General features: G+C 25.4%; 1 protein-coding gene across 2 annotated transcripts in view; it reads left to right on the forward strand.

Moving 5' to 3' along the window:
- LOC122498979 (transcription factor SOX-13) overlaps positions 1 to 23,143 on the forward strand; it is an 87,949-nt gene that overhangs the window by 59,023 nt on the left and 5,783 nt on the right. For both annotated transcript variants that reach the window (XM_043606997.1, XM_043606996.1), the window contains exons 4-5: positions 21,445 to 21,705; positions 21,867 to 22,236. In XM_043606997.1, the coding sequence (XP_043462932.1) occupies positions 21,445 to 21,705; positions 21,867 to 22,236 (631 nt within the window). The remainder of the gene's footprint in view (positions 1 to 21,444; positions 21,706 to 21,866; positions 22,237 to 23,143) is intronic.

Consider the following 23,143-nt stretch of genomic DNA (forward strand, 5'->3'; position numbering starts at 1 on the left):
GCAACTTTCGTTAGATTTGAAATCGATGTTTGTCATTTTTAATATTAAAATATATATTAATGTTGAAAGCTGTTTTTGTACAACTAAGAACCGAACGAACGAACGTCCTGAACCACTGGTTTCTCATTATATTGAAATAAAACGAGAAAAGATTAAAACAAGGAGCATTAACATTACTTTAGAAAATGTTAATGACAACGAGAAAATCATTCGATAAGAGTTTAGAGCTCTATTTTTAATGTGCGACATTTTATGCAGATGTGAGAGATAAGAATGTTTGCTTTCTAAGACGCACTCAATTATATGTATACTATATATATATTATTAAATTATAAATGAACATTGAACGAGTCGTTAGACTTTTCGAAGTGAAAGTCAATACATATATTTATTGATTTGTATTATAATATAGAATCAACTCGAGAAACTGTTTGGACTCGTTTTGGTATATAAAATATATCGAAATATTTAAAAATTTAAGTGCCTTTCTCTTTCCAGGTGTTAAACGAAAAATCTTTTTCATATCAGTTGTGTGTTTAATTTAATTATACCAGAGGAAATAAAATAGATGAAATCATTGTTGAATTTGGTGCTTTGTACTTTACTCACAGATTTTATTATATCTATCGTTGTGTATAGTAATTTCTCAATAATAATGGCAGGCTTCGCACTCATCTACTAAAACTTTCTATTTACTACTTTTTTTTTAAATCAAAAAACTATTTTTAAAAATTGTAATCAAATTCTTTAAAACTATTCAATTATATACTTTCAGAAAATATTCGAAATTCAATTATTTTCAATATCTAGTATTTTCATAAAAAGCAAAAGAATTCAATTATTTAAAAAAGATTAATAGAATTCATCCAAAATTCAATTATTTTCATAAATAATAAAATTCTTCTCAGGAATTCAATAATTTTGGAAAATTTTAATCAAATTCTTTGCAACTATTTAATTTATTTCATAAATTTCAATTCCTGGGAAAAATCAATTATTTAAAAAAAAACATTTTTTAAATTCTTTGGAAAAATTCAATTATTTAAAAAAATATTAGAATTTTTCACAGGAATTTAATTATTTTCAAAATAATTAATAAAACACCGTACACAGACGTTGAATTATTGTCAAAAATTTTAATAGAATTCTTTGCAAAATTTTGACTATAGAATTTCCATAAAATTAGTCGAAAGAAATCAATATTATTTAAAAAATATGGAATGGAATTTTTGTCGCAGTTTTGTGAAGTGCCTGATACGAATATTTTTGGTCGTCAAGTTTAATTTTTCGTTAGCTGTTCTTTTACTTCTTTTTTTTAGTTTGAAAGCTACTTTTTTGAAATTAATTATCGAGTGCAAAGTCTGTAATTGTCATATTTTGCCGATTAGTAAAAGTTTGTGACAATAAATTTATTATCGTTGGCAATAATTCGATATTTAAAATTGAAATCGAAGAGGGCTGATAGGTATCGATGGTTAGGGTGCAATATAATGAAAAGACAAGTAATTCGCGGTGAGTGTATAGAAACAGAGGAATGCAGCAGCTGCGAAACTCATTCAGATTTGAGCTGTGGAATTCGTACTACACTCTTGGATCCTCTTGCAGACGCCGCCCAAGTTACAAGTATAACCTCGTTCAGTGTTCAACCATTTCCATTTTATTCTCGTTTGTACTTGGTAATTGCCGTCTATCTACCTCCGAGAGACCATAAGAGCCAACATTAAGTCGGATATTACTTGTGTCTATTTTCTTTTTTTTCAAATGGCTTCTGTCTTTTTTCTTCCATCCAGTATGCTAAATTCTACAACACATTTCGTTAGGCTTCTTCTTATTTTTTGTATCCCTCATTTCATTTCTGTGTGCAATTTAAAAAATGTTAAATGGAAAACAATTAACTATTTTCTCGTGGATTAAAATTTTTACAAGTTTTCTGTTATCAAATGAATATATCTGCTTAGAAGGGAAGAAGTTATGCACTTTTTTGCGTGATAATTGACTATGCAAGTTAGCGCTGATGATAAAGCGAGGCTGATCTTTGATGATCAAAGCGAATTATCCGCTGTGGAATTTCCTCCCAGTCAAGGGCACAAGACAAGGGTTTGTTAGTCAAAGATCCTTGTAAGCTGATTCGAGGAGAAACAATTAAATTAATCCTGCGAGTTATTTTAATATCTTTAGGAAATAATATTTTTTACTACTAAAAAAAATAAATTTATAAAAATAATACAGTAACTATGATTCTTATTTAAAAAAAAATATCTTCGATCGCTCTTTTGAAGAAAAATCTTTTAAATTGGGAAAAAATTCAAAAGTCGACACACATGAGAGTTTTCCAATATTAAAATTCAAACTTCTACATGTCTTCTCAAGATTTTTAAATAAAGTTTGACGTCGACAAGTGGATGGAGGAATGTGTTAACGTTAACAGTCTTTGGTTTCGTCGACGAAGGGTACAGAACACGAAAAAGGGTGAGGGTTGAGTTGACAAAGACACTCAAAGTGTATCGGTGACAAAGTTTCGAAAAAAGGAGACGGAAAAGAAAAAAATACCAGAAGCTTCGAATTTTAATATTGATAACCGAATCCGCACTATATTTTATTAGTAGAAGAAATTGAAATTTAGAGAATGAACTTGAACACTTAAAAATTAAAAATTAAAATCAGAAACTTAAACAGTTTAAAATATTTTAAAAAGTTCTAAAGTGTTCAAATTAAAGTATCTCTCTTTGATAACAAAACATTTGGTTCGCATATGTGCACTACAAAACGTTTTTCGCGTTGTCTCAATCAAATTTTAGTGTGATATAAAATTTTGATTGCTTCAACCGCCTTTATAGCATTATTGAAAATATCTCGGTCAGGAATATGAAGACAATCAAATTTAATATTTAATATTTGTTAGATGAATAAAAATTTCATTTGAAAGAACAGGGTTGCCACAAAATTTTGATTTAGTTTTTCTCTGACTTTTTAAAAATTAGGATTTTCAAAATTTTCGAATTTAAACATTTTTTAAATTTAACAACTTATAAAAATATTAGGTATAATATTTAACAGTGTTTCTACCAATCTGGAAAATCAGGAAATAGCCGGGAATTTAATTTGACCGGAAAAAAATAATAATTAGTTACCATTAGCTATTTCGGTAGGAAAATATTACTTATTTAATAGTCTCCATTCTTTGGTAAAAAATCAAAAATTATTAAACATTATCAAAAATTCGAATTTCTTAAAATTCAACATTTTTTCTTCTTTTTTATGGCATTTAGCTTCAATATTTTTGTGCTCTTCACAAATACTTTACTTCATCAAAAATTTCCACCCTTTGGTAAAAAATCTAAAATTTTCAAAAATATTCAAAAATTCAAAAAACCGAATTTCTTAAAATTTAACATTTTTTCTTCTTTTTTATGGCAGTTAGCTCTAATATTTTTGTGCTCTTCAAAAATACTTTACTTATTTAAAAATCTCAACCCTTTGGTAAAAAATCTAAAATTTTCAAAAATATTCAAAAATTTAAAAAACCGAATTTCTTAAATTTCAACATTTTTTCTTGTTTTAGATCGCATTTAGCTTCACTATTTTTGTGCTCTTCAAAAACACTTTACTTATTTAATTATCTCTACTCTTTGGTAAAAAATCAAAAATTATTAAAAATTATCAAAAATTCGAAAAACCGAATTTCTTAAAATTCAACATTTTTTCTTCTTTTTTATGGCATTTAGCTTCAATATTTTTGTGCTCTTCAAAAATACTTTACCTACTTAAAAATCTCTACTCTTTGGTAAAAAATCAAAAATTATTCAAAATTATCAAAAATTCAAAAAACCAAATTTCTTAAAATTCAACATTTTTTCTTCTTTTTTATGGCATTTAGCTTCATTATTTTTGTGCTCTTAAAAAACACTTTACCCATTTTTCTGTCTCCACCCTTTGGTAAAAAATCTAAAATTTTCAAAAATATTCAAAAATTCAAAAAACCGAATTTCTTAAATTTCAACATTTTTTCTTGTTTTAGATCGCATTTAGCTTCACTATTTTTGTGCTCTTCAAAAACACTTTACTTATTTAATTATCTCTACTCTTTGGTAAAAAATCAAAAATTATTAAAAATTATCAAAAATTCGAAAAACCGAATTTTTTAAAATTCAACATTTTTTCTTCTTTTTTATGGCATTTAGCTTCATTATTTTTGTGCTCTTCAAAAATACTTTACCTACTTAAAAATCTCTACTCTTTGGTAAAAAATCAAAAATTATTCAAAATTATCAAAAATTCGAAACACCGAATTTCTTAAAATTCAACATTTTTTCTTCTTTTTTATGGCATTTAGCTTCATTATTTTTGTGCTCTTAAAAAACACTTTACCCATTTTTTTGTCTCCACCCTTTGGTAAAAAATCTAAAATTTTCAAAAATATTCAAAAATTCAAAAAACCGAATTTCTTAAAATTCAACATTTTTTCTTCTTTTTTATGGCATTTAGCTTCAATATTTTTGTGCTCTTCAAAAATACTTTACTTATTTGAAAATTTCCACCCTTTGGTAAAAAATCTAAAATTTTCAAAAATATTCAAAAATTCAAAAAACCGAATATCTAAAAATTTAACATTTTTTTTTCTTTTTTATGGCATTTAGCTCTAATATTTTTGTGCTCTTCAAAAATACTTTACTTATTTAAAAATCTCAACCCTTTGGTAAAAAATCTAAAATTTTCAAAAATATTCAAAAATTCAAAAAACCGAATTTCTTAAATTTCAACATTTTTTCTTGTTTTAGATCGCATTTAGCTTCACTATTTTTGTGCTCTTCAAAAACACTTTACTTATTTAATTATCTCTACTCTTTGGTAAAAAATCAAAAATTATTAAAAATTATCAAAAATTCGAAAAACCGAATTTCTTAAAATTCAACATTTTTTCTTCTTTTTTATGGCATTTAGCTTCAATATTTTTGTGCTCTTCAAAAATACTTTACCTACTTAAAAATCTCTACTCTTTGGTAAAAAATCAAAAATTATTCAAAATTATCAAAAATTCAAAAAACCAAATTTCTTAAAATTCAACATTTTTTCTTCTTTTTTATGGCATTTAGCTTCATTATTTTTGTGCTCTTAAAAAACACTTTACCCATTTTTCTGTCTCCACCCTTTGGTAAAAAATCTAAAATTTTCAAAAATATTCAAAAATTCAAAAAACCGAATTTCTTAAATTTCAACATTTTTTCTTGTTTTAGATCGCATTTAGCTTCACTATTTTTGTGCTCTTCAAAAACACTTTACTTATTTAATTATCTCTACTCTTTGGTAAAAAATCAAAAATTATTAAAAATTATCAAAAATTCGAAAAACCGAATTTTTTAAAATTCAACATTTTTTCTTCTTTTTTATGGCATTTAGCTTCATTATTTTTGTGCTCTTCAAAAATACTTTACCTACTTAAAAATCTCTACTCTTTGGTAAAAAATCAAAAATTATTCAAAATTATCAAAAATTCGAAACACCGAATTTCTTAAAATTCAACATTTTTTCTTCTTTTTTATGGCATTTAGCTTCATTATTTTTGTGCTCTTAAAAAACACTTTACCCATTTTTTTGTCTCCACCCTTTGGTAAAAAATCTAAAATTTTCAAAAATATTCAAAAATTCAAAAAACCGAATTTCTTAAAATTCAACATTTTTTCTTCTTTTTTATGGCATTTAGCTTCAATATTTTTGTGCTCTTCAAAAATACTTTACTTATTTGAAAATTTCCACCCTTTGGTAAAAAATCTAAAATTTTCAAAAATATTCAAAAATTCAAAAAACCGAATATCTAAAAATTTAACATTTTTTTTTCTTTTTTATGGCATTTAGCTCTAATATTTTTGTGCTCTTCAAAAATACTTTACTTATTTAAAAATCTCAACCCTTTGGTAAAAAATCTAAAATTTTCAAAAATATTCAAAAATTCAAAAAACCGAATTTCTTAAATTTCAACATTTTTTCTTGTTTTAGATCGCATTTAGCTTCACTATTTTTGTGCTCTTCAATAACACTTTACTTATTTAATTATCTCCACCCTTTGGTAAAAAATCTAAAATTTTCAAAAATATTCAAAAATTCAAAAAACCGAATTTCTTAAAATTCAACATTTTTTCTTCTTTTTTATGGCATTTAGCTTCATTATTTTTGTGCTCTTCAAAAACACTTTACTTATTTAATGTTGCCAATGTTACTGGAATATTACGGGCTACTGAGAAAGTAGAATGAAAATGATTATTAGATATCAATATTTTCATTTCTATATAGGTATAAAAATATTTGAACTTTTAAATTTTAGATTTAAAATTCCTAATTTTTTCTATTTTTATGATAAAATTGAAATTAGAATTACTAAAAATACAAATTAATTAATTAATCAGAAAATATCAATACCAATATTTTTGTCTATTGTAGGAAATTTTTTATTTTACATACTGGTCTTTAAATAAAAAATTTTACTGACTTTTCCTGAAAAGCTTGCTTAAAAATTAAGAATCACTAATTTTTGTAGAAAAAAGTTGATCTGAAAAAACGAAAAAAAATTTCAAAATACGTCTTTTTTAAAAATTTTATTGTAGAAATGGGTTGTATTTATCTGAAAAAGTTAGCTAAGGATAGTTTTCCATACGGACAGACAGAATTTTTTTTTTTTTACATTTTTCGATTTCTAATGTCTCAAAACGAAAAAATATATAAAAATTTTCAAGCTTAGAGCAATATACAGACAAAAGTCTGATTTTATTAATATAGATAATAATTGATTTCTTTTGGAAAATTTTATTAAAATAGCAAATATTGAAAATCATTGAATTGAGGAAATTTTTTGAAAATAATTGAAATTTTACAAAGAATTTTATTAAAGTTTTTGAAAATAATTGAATTTTGAAAAAGATTTTTCTTTCTTTTGAAATTAATTGAAATTTGTACGAGGAATTTTTTAAACTTTTGTACATAATTGAATTTCGGCAATCATTTGCATATTGAATTTTTCTTAAAATTGAATTCTCATAGAGAATTTTATTAACAAATTGTTAAACAATTGAATTCATTTGACGAATTTTAATAAAATTTTAGTATTTAAGAAAATTAATGGAATTGTTGCGAAGAAATTTATAAAAAATATTTTTGAATAATTGAATTTCTTTGAAATGTTTATTATTCATGAAAATCATTAAATATTTGCGTAGAATTTTATGACATTTTATTGTAAATAATTGAATTTTTTTGGAAAATTTTATTTTAAAATAGTACCTAGATATTGATATTGTAAATCATTGAATTGAGAAAAAAATTTTAAAGTAATTGAAATTTTGACAAGAATTTGATTAAAGTTTTAGAAAATACATAATTGAATTGCGGAGAAGAATTAAGAATTGAAATTTTTGCGAGATTTTTTAAAAATTATTGTCAGAAATATAAAAAATTAAAGGTTTTATTTTTGAATTCATGATAATTTGATAGTTTATGAAGCAAACAAAAAAGATACTAAAATACCTACCATCTGAGTTGAATTCTAAATAATTATCATAATCTTCTACATGAGAGAGTAAAAGATAAAAATATATTTCCGTCCTTTTCTCTCTGTGCCCAATGCGCATGCTTCAGTTTAAAAGCTATTAAATCCAGTGGACCTGGCACTGTTTGATCGAGTTTCTCTTCAATTGAGAGAATTTTTAATATTTCTCGTTGACAAAAATACAATTTATTAAAAAAGAAACATTAATTGTTAACTATGAATAATTGAATATTCTATTTTCACGAGCCGTATCGTCGTCGACAGTAAAAAAAGAAGAGCTTATAAAAAGCTTTTAAACTATACTTGCACATGAATAGAAGTCTAGAGCCGATAAAGCGTCTGAAATGAGACGATTTGATTAATCGCATCAACAATAATAGACGTTGTAGCAATATACTTGTAAAATGAATCGAGAAGAGATTAATTGTTCAAGGCTCACCATTATTTTAGACAGACACTGTATTCTTCTGTATGAGGTTGAAGAGTTTAGGGGGGCGGAAATTATTACGTCACTCATTGCGCGATAAGACTTTATTCACAATGACGCGAGCGCGCGATATCAAATATTCATTTTTCCAGGAAAATCTTCCCGCGGTGCCGTCGTTCTATTGAACCCGCTTGAACTTCAACGACATCTCGGAATCCATTGTTAATTATAACGACAATTTGAATGAATATCGCAAACTCTTTTTCTTCTATAATTAGAAGTTTCAATGGGTCGCTTCGTATTTCTCCCTCGTCATACTATAATTCAACAATTCCAATCGTTAATATATTTAATTAACAATTTAATTGTTTACAATTTATAAATAACGTACTCTACAATCAAAGGGGCTCGAACTTGGTCCGTAAATCCCGTAAAGGTCCGTAAATCTGTTTTAACTCCGTAAAAGGCAAAATTTCAAAAATGTCAAAAAATTTTCCTCAATTTGCTGATTTTTTGTATCTACTACTATTTTAATAAAATTTTCCAATATAGAATTCAATTATTTAATAAAAATTTTGATAAGATCCTACGCAAAGATTCAATTATTTTCATGAATGAATAAAACTCATTGCAGAATTTAAATTATTTTTAATACAATTTAATCGAATTCCTGAAAAAATTTAATTATTCATAAAAATTTTATTAAAATTAGTCAAAAGAATTCAATTATTTAAAAATTTGTTAATAAAATTCTTTATGAGAATTCGAATATGACAAACATTCAATTATTCAATAAATTACTTTTTTTGAATTTAAATAATTGAATTTTCGTTGAATTTTCTGATAAAAATTTATTTAAAAATGAATTTTAGTTAAAATTTAAAATAATAATTGAATATTAAAAGCATTATAGTGGGAATTTTTAGAAATAATTGAATTTTGAAAAGGTTTCAGATTAAAATCTTTGAAAATTTGAATTTTTCATACTTTTAACTAACGATTCTGTAGAACGAAGTTTCTTAAAGAATTTTAATTCCAATTCTGTTGAAGTTATAGTTGAATTTTTTAATATGTATTTTATTATTTCTAAAATTTTATCACAACTCTTCAAAAAAATTCAATTATCTTGAAAAATATCAAAAATCCTTCTCATAAATTCAATTATTTTCAGGAATTTTATTAAAATTCTTTGCAAAATTAAATTATTATTTATAAATAACAATATTCATTACAAGAATTCAATTATTTAAAAAAATAGTAAAATTATTTTAAGAAATTCAATTATCTTTAATTATTTAAAAAAAAATTCGTTAAAATTTCAATTGTTTTCATAAATTTCCCTCAATTCAATGATTTTTAATATTTACTATTTGAATAAAAGTTTCCAAAAGAATTCAATTATTTTCCTAAATAACAAAATTCTTGTTATAGGAATTCAATTATTTTTATAAATTGGAAAACTCGTCAAAAGAATTCAAATGTTTAAAAATTTGTTGATAAAATTGTTTATATGAGAATTCAAATTTGCGAAACATTCAATTATTCAATAAATTGTTTATTTTTGTATTTAAAAAATTAAATTCTTGTAGAGTTTTCTAATAAAAATTGATTTACAAATTTTTTTGCAATAATTCAATTATTTTAAAAGATATTCAATTCTTTTACAGAAATTCAAGTGTTTTCATAAATAATAAAATTCTTCTTAGAAATTCAATTATTTTAATAAATAATAAAAAAACTTATCGCAGAATTTCAATTATTTTGAATACAATTTTAATCAAATTCCACAAAAATGTAATTATTCTTAAAAATTTTATTAAAATTTATCAAAAGAATTCAATTATTCCAAAATTTGTTGATAAAATTCTTTATGGGAATTGAATTTTAAAAAACATTCAATTCTTGAATAAATTATTTATTTTTGCATTTAAAAAATTAAATTCTTGTAGAATTTTCTAATAAAAATTGATTTTCATTTCATAAAAATGAATTTCAGTTAAAATTTTAGATAATAATTGAGTTTTGGAGAAGTTTCTAATAATTGCAATTTTTAGAAATATGTAATTGAATTTTGAAATTAATTTTTTTGAAAAAGTTTAATTGAATTTTTTTAATATTATTTTAAATTTTTATTTTCTAATATATATTTAATTGAAGAATTTAGGAATAATTAAAATTTCGTAAAATTGAATATATTGTAAAGAAATGAATTTGAAAATTGTCAAAGAAATTTTTCGAAAATTATTAAAAATAATCGATTAAAAGAAGAATTTTAGTTAAAAATTCTTGAAAATAATAATTATGAATTGTAAATGATTTTATCATTGGGCCAACTTTAATTATTATAAAACATGAAGATATTGATTGTGATCGATATCTTCATGTTTTATAGTTATGAAAAATTTAATTTGCAGTTTTAAGTAAAATGTTCTCTTATTTGTCTCGGACTGGGTATAAATTTGTCATTGGTCCGTAATTTTTAATTTTTGGTCCGTAAAGTCCGTATTTTGAAATACTTATTCACTGGTTCGAGCCCTGAATCAACGATTGTAGTAAAAAAGTTTGACATTCGTGTTTGGATGAAAGAAACGACAAAGTCAATATCAGAATATGAGAAAATCAAAGGTTTTGACTCGAGTGGAGAGATATTTTTGGCCATCTTTATTGACCGATGTTTATTATCCATCCGCCTGTGATCCTTTTGATATTCTTGCTGATTCTTGGGAATAAACAAATTGCAGTATTAAGCGAATAACGAAAGCCGGTCACTTGAAATTATTTACACTCTCGGTTTGATTGGGAGAAGAAATCGAAATAACAAATACATTCGAAAATTATGATTATGGAGTTTCTTCTAACAAAAATCTCGGGGCCTGAAAACTTGAGTTTGACTAAAATCGAGACTGCGATGTTTTTACTGTATATGTGTAAAGTGTATTCGTGTGTTTGAAAAAAAGACGAGAGAATGTGCTTTGCTTTGACACAAAAGACAGCTTTGTTTCGTTTCGACTAAGAGGAGAGATATTGTGTCATTATATGTCTGACTGTATGTGATTGTCATAAATAAAATGAGAACAAACGTTACCAAACCTTTTTCTCCCAGTTGCCTTTTGTCCATTGATATACTCGTTCTAGATCATTTTAAACACAATTTGCCACTGTGTCAATCTAGCAATGACGCTGTGTATCGTTCTCGATGAGCTCAACTGTGATATAATCTCAACGTTTTATATTCTCCTCCCTTTTTTGCTCATTCTGCGAAAAATTCTGCTATTGTGGATTTTTGCAATTTTGACAAAGTCTTATTTTCATCCGCATTTATAAGAACCTTTTGTTTCCGTCTAATTAGTTACTCCGTCTTTTTTATATAAATGAAACAATTTTCCTTTCCCCCGGGGAAAATACCATTTCAAAAGATTTATATACTTCATCGTCTATTCTGAATGCGACGAACAAGCGTCTTGATGGGAAATGGGAATTAATTCAACTTCAATATACAAGAGTATTTATTTTCCGGACGGAGATGAGAAAAATGTATAGAGAACTCGAGGAAATGTGGACAAAAAGACAAAAAGACAAAAAGAAAAAAAAATGCGGAGATTATCCGACATGTGCATTAAAGGCATTAAAGTTGCCACGTATGACAGTGGCGAAGCCTCTTAAGGGCAAGACTCACACTGATCTTAAGAAATAAGCTGCGACAGCGAGCCAACTGTCAAGAGGATTATTGTCTTCGACTTCTTATCTCGGCGAGGAGTTTTACTTGAAATCGTGTGGGAAGAGGCTGTGGACCCCGCGACATCCCCCAGGGACCGAGGGTGATGTTGGGACACGTTCGAACCTCCCTCACACACACACACGCATTCTTATTTCCTCGGCGGCGTCGCGTCCACTCCTATCCTATCACGTCACCCTTTCTCTACAATCTTCGCGTCTCCAGGGTTGTAGTTTTGAATCTCGATGAGAAAACGACGAGGATTCCTTTCAGTGAAATTAACATCTTGAAAGTAAGAAGCTCAAAGTTTCTTTATGTTCCTAAAGTATACTTCATTCCTTGCGAGAAATTGAGAAATAAGCTTTCGAAAAGTGAACCATAGCAGCGAAAGTTAAAATGTGTTCTTTGAAAAACTGAAAAGACTATATTCATTGCAATTTATCGCAATATAATTTGCATACGTTTTTGCTTGTCAATCTATTCGCTTATGTGTAGTTTTTAGCATGAATATTAAATTACTATGGAAGCTTTTTTTGCTAAAACATTTCGACAACAAAAAATTTGGTTCATTTTTTCGAATAAAGTAAATTGCGTTTAATATTTTACAAATTTTGTTTTGGAAAAAATCTATCAAACATACAAGTCAGGGGAAAGTCAGGGATTTTTATTAAAAATACTGGAAAAAAATTAAATTATATTAGAATTCATAAGAAATTTCTTAGAGGAACTATTTTTGACATTATTTTAGCATCAGTGATTATTAGCCTCATTTCTTAAATATAAGCAAGAGAACAAAAGACATGTGAAGTCGGAAGAAATATGAATTGTGTATTTTGGATGAAGATGCAATGAAGATGACTTGAGATGACTGTTTTGAGACAAATGACAATGTTTGACTGGCTATGTATAAGTGGGAAAAGTCGGTTATTTGTTAGTTCACTGACAATCAAAAAGCAAGACACAGACAGGCAGACGAGAGCACATTGAAAACGGAAATAGACCCGACACAATAAGCGAGTTGGTTCCAAAACTGTGTCGCAGGCACGTTTAGCGACTCTCGACACTCCTACCCGGAACAAGAACATCAACAATAATATTCTCATGACTGCTCCGAGACATTACAAGTTTCCATTTGTCTCAATCATTAACAGTTTCAAAAAAGAATTTCACCAATTGTCAAAACAAGCAGATTTTTCATTTTTTTTTTCACTGAAAAAAATTAATTCGTATCAAAGCCAATAACGCGAGGCTTGAAAGAAATGAAATAGAAGAAATGGATTTTTTACTAAGGAAACGTAAAACAGCAAACTTGAATTGAAAATGGAATCAGGAGGAAAAGAATAATTTCATAAAAAATAATTTAAAAAGTTAGAAATAATTGCAAAAATTCAATTATGTTCAAAAATTTTTTAAAATTTAGTCAAAAATTTTCTTCAATAATTCAATAATTTTCAATATCTATTAAAATAAAATTTCCAAATACAATTATTTAAAAAACTTATGATAGCAGTCTATGTATACATATAATTATTTTCATAAATAATAAGCATTTGAAAGAAATTCAATAAAATTTACAAATTTTTTAAAAAAATTTTTCCCAAAAAATCCATTATTTTCATAAATATAATAAAATATTGAATTAAAACTCTGTAAAAGTTTGTATTATTTATGAAGATTAAGTAAATGTTGACGTAAAATTTTATCAAATTTTTTTTAAATGATTGAATTCTTTTGGAAAATTTTATAAAAATGGTAGATAATGAAAATCATTGAATTGAAGGAAATTTTTGAAAATAATTGAAATTTGGCACAAGAATTTTATGAAAGTTTTTTAAAAATAACTGAATTTCAGTAAAGAACTATATTATTTTTCAAAATAATTGAAATTTTGATGATATTTTTTAAAAGTTTTTGAACATAAATAAATTTTTGTGAAGAATTTTGTTATTATAATAATTGAATTTTGGCGATCATTTCTAACTTCTCAAAAATTAAATATTTTTTGTGTTTTTAACTAAAATTCTTCTATAAATCACAAGAATTCTAGTATTTACAAAGTTTTTATAAATTTATTCGCAATAATGCAATTATTTTCAATAAATAATAAAAATTTTTACAGAGATTCAATTATTTTCGTAAATAATAAAATTTTTTTTAGGAATTCAATTATTTTCATATATAATGAAACTCATTGCAGAATTTTAATTATTTTTCATACAATTTTAATCGAATATCTAGAAAAATGTAATTATTCTTAAAAATTTTATCAATATTCGCCAAAAGAATTCAATTATTAAAAAATTTTGTTGATATAATTCTTTAAGAGAATTCAATTTTACCAAATATTTAATTATTCAATAAATTATTTATTTTTGAATTTAAATAATTGAATTTTCGTAGAATTTTCTGATAAAAATTTATTTAAAAATGGATTTCAGTTGAAATTTTTCATTATAATTGAATAAAAGCATAATGCCGTGAATTTTTAGGAAGAAATGAATTTTGAAAAGGTTTCAAATTAAAATCTTTGAAAATCTGAATTCTTCATATTTTTAACTAAAATTTCTGTAGAATTAATTTTTTTGAAAAAATTTAATTGAATTTTTTGTTAAATGATTTGAAATGTTTATTTTCTAATATATTTAATTGAAGACTTTTCGAATAATCATAATTTCGTAAAATTGAATTGTAAACAAATGGATTTGAAAATTCTCAAAGAAGTGTTTAAAAAATTATTAAAAATAATTTATTTAAAGACGAATTTTAGTTAAAAATTCTAGAAAATAATAATTGAATTGAAATGATGAAAATAATTTTAAAGAAGTTACAGTATTTTCTAAAATAATGATTTAATTTGAAAAATAGTTGAATTTATTTTTTTTTTTTAAATTTTAATTCCTATGGCAAAATAATAATAATTAAATATTTAATTGAAAAAGAAGTCATTAATGTTTTCGAATAATTTTACTTTTGAAGAAATTTGTAAATATAAATGTAATAGAACATTTTTTTGTGAGTATATCTAATAATTTTTAAAGTGAATCAGAATATTCTTTAGGTGCAGGGAAAAAATTTAAATTTTTTCTGAAAATCAGTAGGGTAAAGTCAGGGAAGAACAAAATAAAATTTTTGTGGCAACCCTGAAATTGTTTCCCCAAAAAAATCTGAGTTAATTTAAGAATTCTTTATACTTCTCTTATTTGAAAAAATGGATTTTGATAAAATTATTCTTGAAATATTTCACTATATTTTTGTCAATGCGATTGATTCGTAATTTTTAATTTTTTTTCCATAAAATCCGTACCTATTTTTAAGTATACTTTATCACTAATTCGAGTCCTGGAATTAAACATAAAAAATTTTGGAATTGAAAAAGAATTGAAATTCATGTTTACCGAATTGTTAAAACATAATCTTTTTTTCTTTTGCATTTCGGTCCGGATTCGCATTAAGGTTTATGATTAGAAAAGTGATGTGCATAAGTACTGCACAACCCTGGTCAGGGTCAGGCCAGCAATATTTCTAAACATAGAACTAGCTGATTCGACCTATCTATGAAATTTTGTATATTTTTTTTATTAGTTATTATGTTTACTATGTTTAGTTTATTATGTTTTTACGTATTTTATAACATGAAACTTTTGCCTAGAACTGCAGGCTAAAAATTGTTGAGAAAGGTTATATGTATACTGAAATGTATGGATACAATTTTAGAGCATATGAACCGGAAGTTACAACACGGTCATTTAATAGTACATTTCTAATTGCACTAGGAACATTTAATTCGAAAATAGTATATTATCGGATGTAAATTCTTTGTTAAAAATACAAGATGGAAAAATAAAATGTTTGAATGAAATTTTATGGAGAATAACCCAGATAGAGGAGGAGTTAATTAGAACAAAAGCGGCAAATAGATATATGAGAGAGGGGCTATTGAAGGTGAATGGATGGGATGAATTTGTACATTGTCCAAATGCGTGGAGCCTATTATAAGAAAAGTAGGCAAAGTCAGGCAAAGTGGATTAAAAGATAAGAGGTTTGAATAGTTGTGCTCGTGTGGTTTGAGAAGAGTAGAGCGATTATGGTGGTAGTATAGGTATGTTTGGGTAATTGCGCTGCTAAGTTTAGGCGATGCAGTTGGCGTCAATGCGCGGATGCATATTCAGAACGGCCTCCTCATATTCTTATGCACCCCAACTCTTCCCTGTGTTGCACTGTGTTGGTGAATGTGAATGGAACTTGCTGGCACCACGCCTGTTTATATTTAGCCACAGTGGGCGGTATCATGGATACGTATCATCGGCATAACTGAGCAAGGCAAATGAATAATGAACTTTCATTCGTTCAACCATATGTCTATACCTGAAAACTATCAACTACTATCAACTACTATCAACTGCTATCAACTACTATCACATGCGCAATAAAGTTATTTCTCTCTTCGATAAAAATCAGAGTTGCCACAGGTTAGGGAATTCAGAGAAAAGTCAGGGAAATGTCAGAGATGTTTAGTAAAAGTACTGAAAAAAATCAATTTTTAGAATTTATATTAGGAAATTCTGAATTCAGGGTCCCAATCTAAAAATTGGTTATCATTTTTTTAAGCTCAAAATCCGATGATTTTGTAAGTCAAAAATTAAATTATTTTTAATCCTAATTTTTTGAGAAACATTTTGGTAATCTTTATACAAATAGGAAATGTTTTCAAGAAATTTAAATTTTAAATCCATTTTTTATTTAGAGGTCAAGAATTTTAAGTCTCAAAAACTTATAACTGGTTCTTCGATTGGGACCCTCAATTTTGATGTCTTTTTTGTTTGCCTCATAAACTATGAAATTGACACAAATTCTAATACAAAACCTTCATTTTTTTTCATTTCTTCTTAACAAACTTAATTCTTGAAGAACTATATCACAAAATTATTATAATATAGGCACTTATAAATTATTTAATGAATAATTTTACTTAAAAATTTCAAAATTAATTGGATTTGAAAAGAGTTGCGTTTACAATCTTCATAATTAGATGCACTTCAAAGGTTTCAATTTAAAATTTTAAAAAATATCAATTTTTAATGAATTTAAATAGAAATTTTAAGAATAACAGATTACAGAAATTCTATTATTTTTAAAAGTGATAAACTTCTTCTTAGCATAAATTTAATTATACATATTCAAAAATTTTAAAAATATTCTCGTCAAAATTTCAATTAACTTTATAATTACAATAAAATTCTTCTCCGAAATTCAATTATATTCAAAAAATTTAATAAAATTCTCGGCAAAATTTCAATTATTTTCAAAAATTTTAATAAAATTCTTTGCAAAAATTCAATTATGTTTAAAAATTTTCAATTATCTTTATAAATAATAAAATTCTTCTCCAAAATTCAATTATTTTCAAAAATTTTAATAAAATTTTTTGAAAAATTTCAATTATCTGTATAAATAATAAAATTTTTCTCCGAAATTCAATTATTCAATAATAATTTAAATAAAATTCTTAGCAAAATGGCAATTATTTTCAAAAAAAATTTAATAACATTCTTGGCAAAATTTTAATTATTTTTAATATCTACTATTTTAATAAAATTTTCCAAAAAATTTCGATTATATAAAGAAAATTTTAATAAAAATTTCACAGGAATTCAATTATTTACCAATTTTTTATAAATTTCTTCACACCAATTCAATTATTTTTAATGTTTTAATAAAGTTTCTCGAAAGAATTCAAACGTATTCTGAGAATTTCAATTATTTCGAAAAATTTAAATACAATTCTTTTAAAAATTCTAATTATTTAAAAAATATTGTTGACAAAATTCTTTACAAGATTGAATTATTAAAATTGCAATTTTAATAAAATTTTCCTATATAATTCAATTATTTTCACAAATAATACATTTTTTATGGGAATTCAATTATTTAAAAAAAAATTTAAATAAAATTTTTGGCAAAAAATCAATTGTTTTCATAAATAATAAAATTTCTCTGGAGAATTAAATTTTTTTTCAATTTTGATAAAATGCTTTATAAATTTGATAGATTATACTAAAATTGATAATAGACAATTATTTTCGTGAAATATATAACAATATCTTTCTAAGAATACAATAATATTATTGTCAAAAATGTTTGTAAAAATCTTCGAAACAATTCAATTGTTTTCTTAAAAAATAAAATTCTTCGAAGCAATTCAATTATTTGAGAAATTTTTATAAAATTATTCATAAAAATTTAATTTTAAGAAATATTCAATTATTTGATAAATTATTTATTTTTGTATTTAAATAATTGAATTCTCGTAGAATTTTCTGACAAAATTGATTTAAAAATGAGTTTTTTCGTAAAATTCGTATATAAATGTAATAGAACCTTTTTTTGAGTATCTAATAATTTTTGGAGTGAATCAGAATATTCTTTGGGGTCAGAGAAAAAGTCAAAATTAGTCAGGAAAAAATCTGGAAATGAGGGAAAAGTCAGGAGAGAAGAAAATTAAATTTTTGTGTCAACCCTGAAAACGAATTCGATTCTCTATCCGAATGCCAAAAATGTCCATTTACATCAGGGTCGAATTTTAATATTTTTAGCATTGTATTTTATTTTCCTACTCTTTTTTTAAAGAAAGCTAGGTGCACTTAGCTCTAATGCTAAATTAAAAAAAAATTAAAGGGATTAATAAGAAGACTGCGGTTTTCCAGCTGATTTACAAGAACCCTCTCGGAGGAGAGTCATTTTGTTGCAATAGCTGAGCACGGAGCGCGAGAGGACAGAAAAGGAAAAAGGAAAAAGGAAAAAGGAAGATTTTAGTCACATTTAATATTGTGCGTGCGTGACGTCTCAGCTGGTGCGCTCGCTAGATGAATAAACGTCTTCCTTATCGTCTAAAATAGCCTTTAAACTTCAAGCATATCTGGATCATAGCCAGGCCACAGGAACGCACAATAAAGCTAACCACATTAAATTATCATGATCCTTGTGTGTAAAAGGCGAAGCGGAAAAAAGTGCCTTTATGATCCGCGAACGTGTCCCGTATGCGACTATAATTTTGTCGGCAAACACGATTCGCAACACCCACTTTTCCAATTTTCGTTTATTATCAAAAACCAAAAACTAAAAACTAGATGATTAACGCAATTAGGCGGGACGACAAAGAAATAATAAAATTGAAATAAAAATCGCAATGCTTTTGTCTATGTTGCAAAATGAAGAATCAACGGAACCTTTTAGCATGTTATAAATTTTCAGACTCATGTTAAACGACCCACGCGAGGAAGATGAATTTTCCACGCATGTCCGGATATATAACGCAGTACATTGTTACTTTCGACTCGGCCTTCCACTTGAAATATGCACTTTCTTTATTTATTTAATCCTTTTTATTCGTTTATTCTTTGATAAATTATTATATCCACCAGCCCGTTTCTTATTTCTTATTATTTTGTGTTCGTGAGTTAAAATATTCTTTCTTTTAATTATAGAAAGACGAAGACTAAGAGACCAATAATTGTTATTTTCATGTTATGTGCATTTTATTCAAATTCAAGTACTATTTTCAATACATTTTTATATTTCAATTTCTTCAAAGAATTAATTTTCAAAAATTTTGATGAAATTCTTTATAACAATTCAATTTTTTTTCAAAATAATTTTAATAACAATCTTCTTAGAAATAAATTAATTTCAAAAATTTGTCAAAATTCTATTATTTTCAATGTCTACTATTTCAATCAAATTTCACAAAAGAATTCAATTATTTAAAAAGAAATTTTAATAAAATTCTTCTCAAGAATTCAATTAATTTTTAGAAAAAATATAATTATTCTTCGTAGAAATTCAATAAATTATGTTCAAAAATTTTTAAAAATGCCAGGGTAAATTTCAATTATCTTTATAAATAATAAAATTCTTCTCTGAAATTCAATTATTTCCAAAATTTTTAATAAAATTCTTGTCAGAATTTCAATTATTTTCAAAAATTTTCCTCAATTCAATAATTTCCAATATCTACTATTTATTTAATTAAATTTTCCAGAAGAATTCAATTATGAAAAAAATTTTTTTTATTAAAAATTCTACGCACACATTCAATTATTTTCATAAATAATAAAAATTTCATAAAAATTCAATTATTCACAAATTTTTTATAAACTTTACAATAATTCAATTATTTTCATAAATAATATAATTTTTTTTTACAGGGATTCAATTATTTTCATAAATGATAACATTTTTTTTAGATATTCAATTATTTTTACAATAAAATGAAATGAAATGAAATTTTAATACAATTTTAATCGAATTCCTCAAAATTATCATTATTCTTAGAAATTTTATTAAAATTTATCAATAGAATTCAATTATTTAATAAAATATTTATTTTTCCATTTAAATAATTGATTTCTCGTAGAATTTAGTAATAAATATATTGATTAGCGTGGATCTTTAGAAATAATTGAATTTTCAAAAGGTTTCAAATTAAAATCTTTGAAAATTTGAACTTTTCATACTTTTAATTAAGAATTCGGTAGAATTAATTTTTTTCAAAAAGTTTAATGGAATTTTTGGTTTTTAATTATTTAAAGTTTTTAATTTTTTATATATATTAAATTGAAGAATGTCAGAACTTTGAAGAATCGAAATTTCGTAAAATTAAACTGTATTCAAAAGGATTTGAAAATTCTCAAAGATAACATTTTCAAAAATTATTTTAAAAAATTGATTTAAAGAAGAATTTTAGTTGAAAATTCTAGAAATGAATCATCGAAATGATGAAAATAATTTTTAAAGAAGTTACAGTAACAAAGTAGCAAGTTTTAATTATATGTTATTGAATTCCAAATTTATGAAAATTTTAATTTCTATAAAAAAAATAATAATTAAATATTTATTTAAAAATGAACTTTATTTATTTTTCCGAATAATTTTCGTTTTAAAAACCTGGAAACCCCTTGAAAAGTCCTCGATAAATATGTAAATATTCTTAAAAATTTTATTAATATTCATCTAAAAAAATAAATTTCAATTATTTATAAATTTGTTGATAAAATTCTTTATGAGAATTAAATTTTAAGAAACATTGAATAAATTATTTATTTTTGAATTTAAATATAATTGAATTCTCGTAGAATTTTCTAATAAAAATTGATTTAAAAATGAATTTTAGTTAAAATTTGTAATATTTAATTAATTATTAAAAAGAATGGATTTATATAGAAGAATTCGGAATTTCAGTTAAAAACCCTTAAAAAAATTGAAATTTTGAGAAGTTACGAAGAATTGCAGAAATTCAATTATTTTCAAAAGTAATAAAATTCTTCGTTGAAATTCAATTATATGTTATAAAAAATTAAAAAAAACTCTGGTTTAAATTTCAAGCTGCAAAAGTCAGGGAATTTGAAAAGAGCAAAAGCGTAGCAACCCTGAGTAAAGATGCAATGCAAATTTAATAGCTTTAGTGGATAAATTTAATATATTTTAGTATTATATATAGAGAGAGAGAGAGAGAGAGAGAATGAAGAAAGAAAAATACTTTATTAAAATGAAGAGTGAGTTTAATTTGAACGTATTATATCAATTAGAATGTAGACATTGGAGGAAAGTGAATTACAAAGTTAGAGGAGCGAGATTGGGAGAAAAGGCAAAAAGGCAAAAAAGGGAAAAAGAGGGAAAAAGGCCTCGGCACTGGTCCGAGTAACAATCTATTGTACTTGAAGCTCCACCCTCGAATCGCTCTAATTAGTTCTGTTTTGTGTTTTGCAGACGTATCCCACTCACATGACGGTCGACTCGCAGAAGCAAATCGAGATGCAGCGGTTACAAGCGGAACAGTTGAAGCGGCAACACAACATCCAGGAGTTGCAGGCGCAATTAACAAAAGGCCAACTCAACATGGCAAGTCCGCAGTCCTTGCTCTTCCTGCCTCTCTTCGAGCAAATGAAAGGCATGCCCGTCTCCTCGCAAATGCCACCTCCAACGTCAACGGCGTCCACCGGAAACAAGCATATCAACTCCATCGCCAACGTCAGTATTCATTATTTTTTTTATTTATTTATTTTTTATAATGGTATAGAAATCATTGATGACTGTTTTGATGACTATATTATAATAAGCTTGAAGCATAATGATTTAGTTTTTCATGGTTTCGAGGAGACTTGTAATAATTTAGCGATTTGGAATTGCAGATGATTAGCAGCCATCGAGACGGTCCCAGCTGGGCAACAACACATCTCGCCCAGATGACGACGAAGGTGGAGAAGGAGACCTCCCCGGCGCCCGTCTCGGCCGTGACTCCGACAGAGCACTCATTCCCGGACCCGGACGCGCCGCTGAATCTCACGAAACCGAAATCGTCTTCCTCGGGAGCAACGGCTTCCTTGTCGCCGGGCAGCGACTCTCAGTCCAACGGCGCGGGGAGCAGTGGTCATCAGGAGCAACCGCTGGCGGCTACGGCTCCTAAACTCTTCCCTCCGGGGCTTCCAATGCCGAGGAACTACCTTCAGAGTCTTCCTTACGCGGGACTCCCGCCTCATCTCAGCTCACTCACGTCACCGAGTAAGTTTCTCACCACTTTTTACCAAAAACGGTTAAAAGGTTGTTTTAAAACAAAAAATGCCTTAAACTAATGTTCAATATTTAACTATATTTTAACATACACAACTATTAAAAAAACAAACAATTTTTTAAGATTAACTTACACGGTAACAGGGCACGAACCAGGTTCGTGAAGCTTCAAGTCCATAAAAGTCAGTTTTTAAATTTTTTTTCAATATATCTGTATAAATAACAAAATTCTTTTGCGAAATTCAATTATTTTCAAAAATTGTAATAAAATTCTTAAGAAGAATTCAATTTTCAATAAATTATTTATTTTTGGATTTCAATAATGGAATTCTCGTATAATTTTCTAACAAAAATTGATTTAAACATGAATTTTATTAAAAATTTGTAATATATATTTAATTAATTATCAAAAATAATGGATTTATAGAAAAATTTTAGTTTAAAACACTAAAAAAAATTGAAATTCAGGAGAAGTTACGAATGATTGCAGAAATTCAATTATTTTCAAAAGTAATAAAATTCTTTGCAGAAATTGAAGTATGTTCTAAAAATCGAATTCAAATAATTGAAATAATTGAAGTCTTTCATCGAATTTTAATAAAATTTTTGATAATTTAAATTATTATATAATTTCAAATAATTTAAAAATTTGAGAAGTTTTTAACACAATTTTAATCAAATTCATCGAAAAATGTAATTATTCTTAAAAATTTTATTAAAATTCGTTGAAAGAATTCAATTATTTAAAAATTTATTAATGAAACTCTTTATGAGAATACAATTTTAACAAAAACATTCAATTATTCAATAAATTATTTATTTTTGAATTTAAATAATTGTATTCTCGTAGAATTTTCTAATAAAAACGGATTTAAAAATGAATTTTAGGTTACATTTT

This window comes from Leptopilina heterotoma, unplaced genomic scaffold (genome assembly GCF_015476425.1).
Source record: "Leptopilina heterotoma isolate Lh14 unplaced genomic scaffold, ASM1547642v1 Lhet_163, whole genome shotgun sequence".
Classification (NCBI taxonomy): domain Eukaryota; kingdom Metazoa; phylum Arthropoda; class Insecta; order Hymenoptera; family Figitidae; genus Leptopilina; species Leptopilina heterotoma.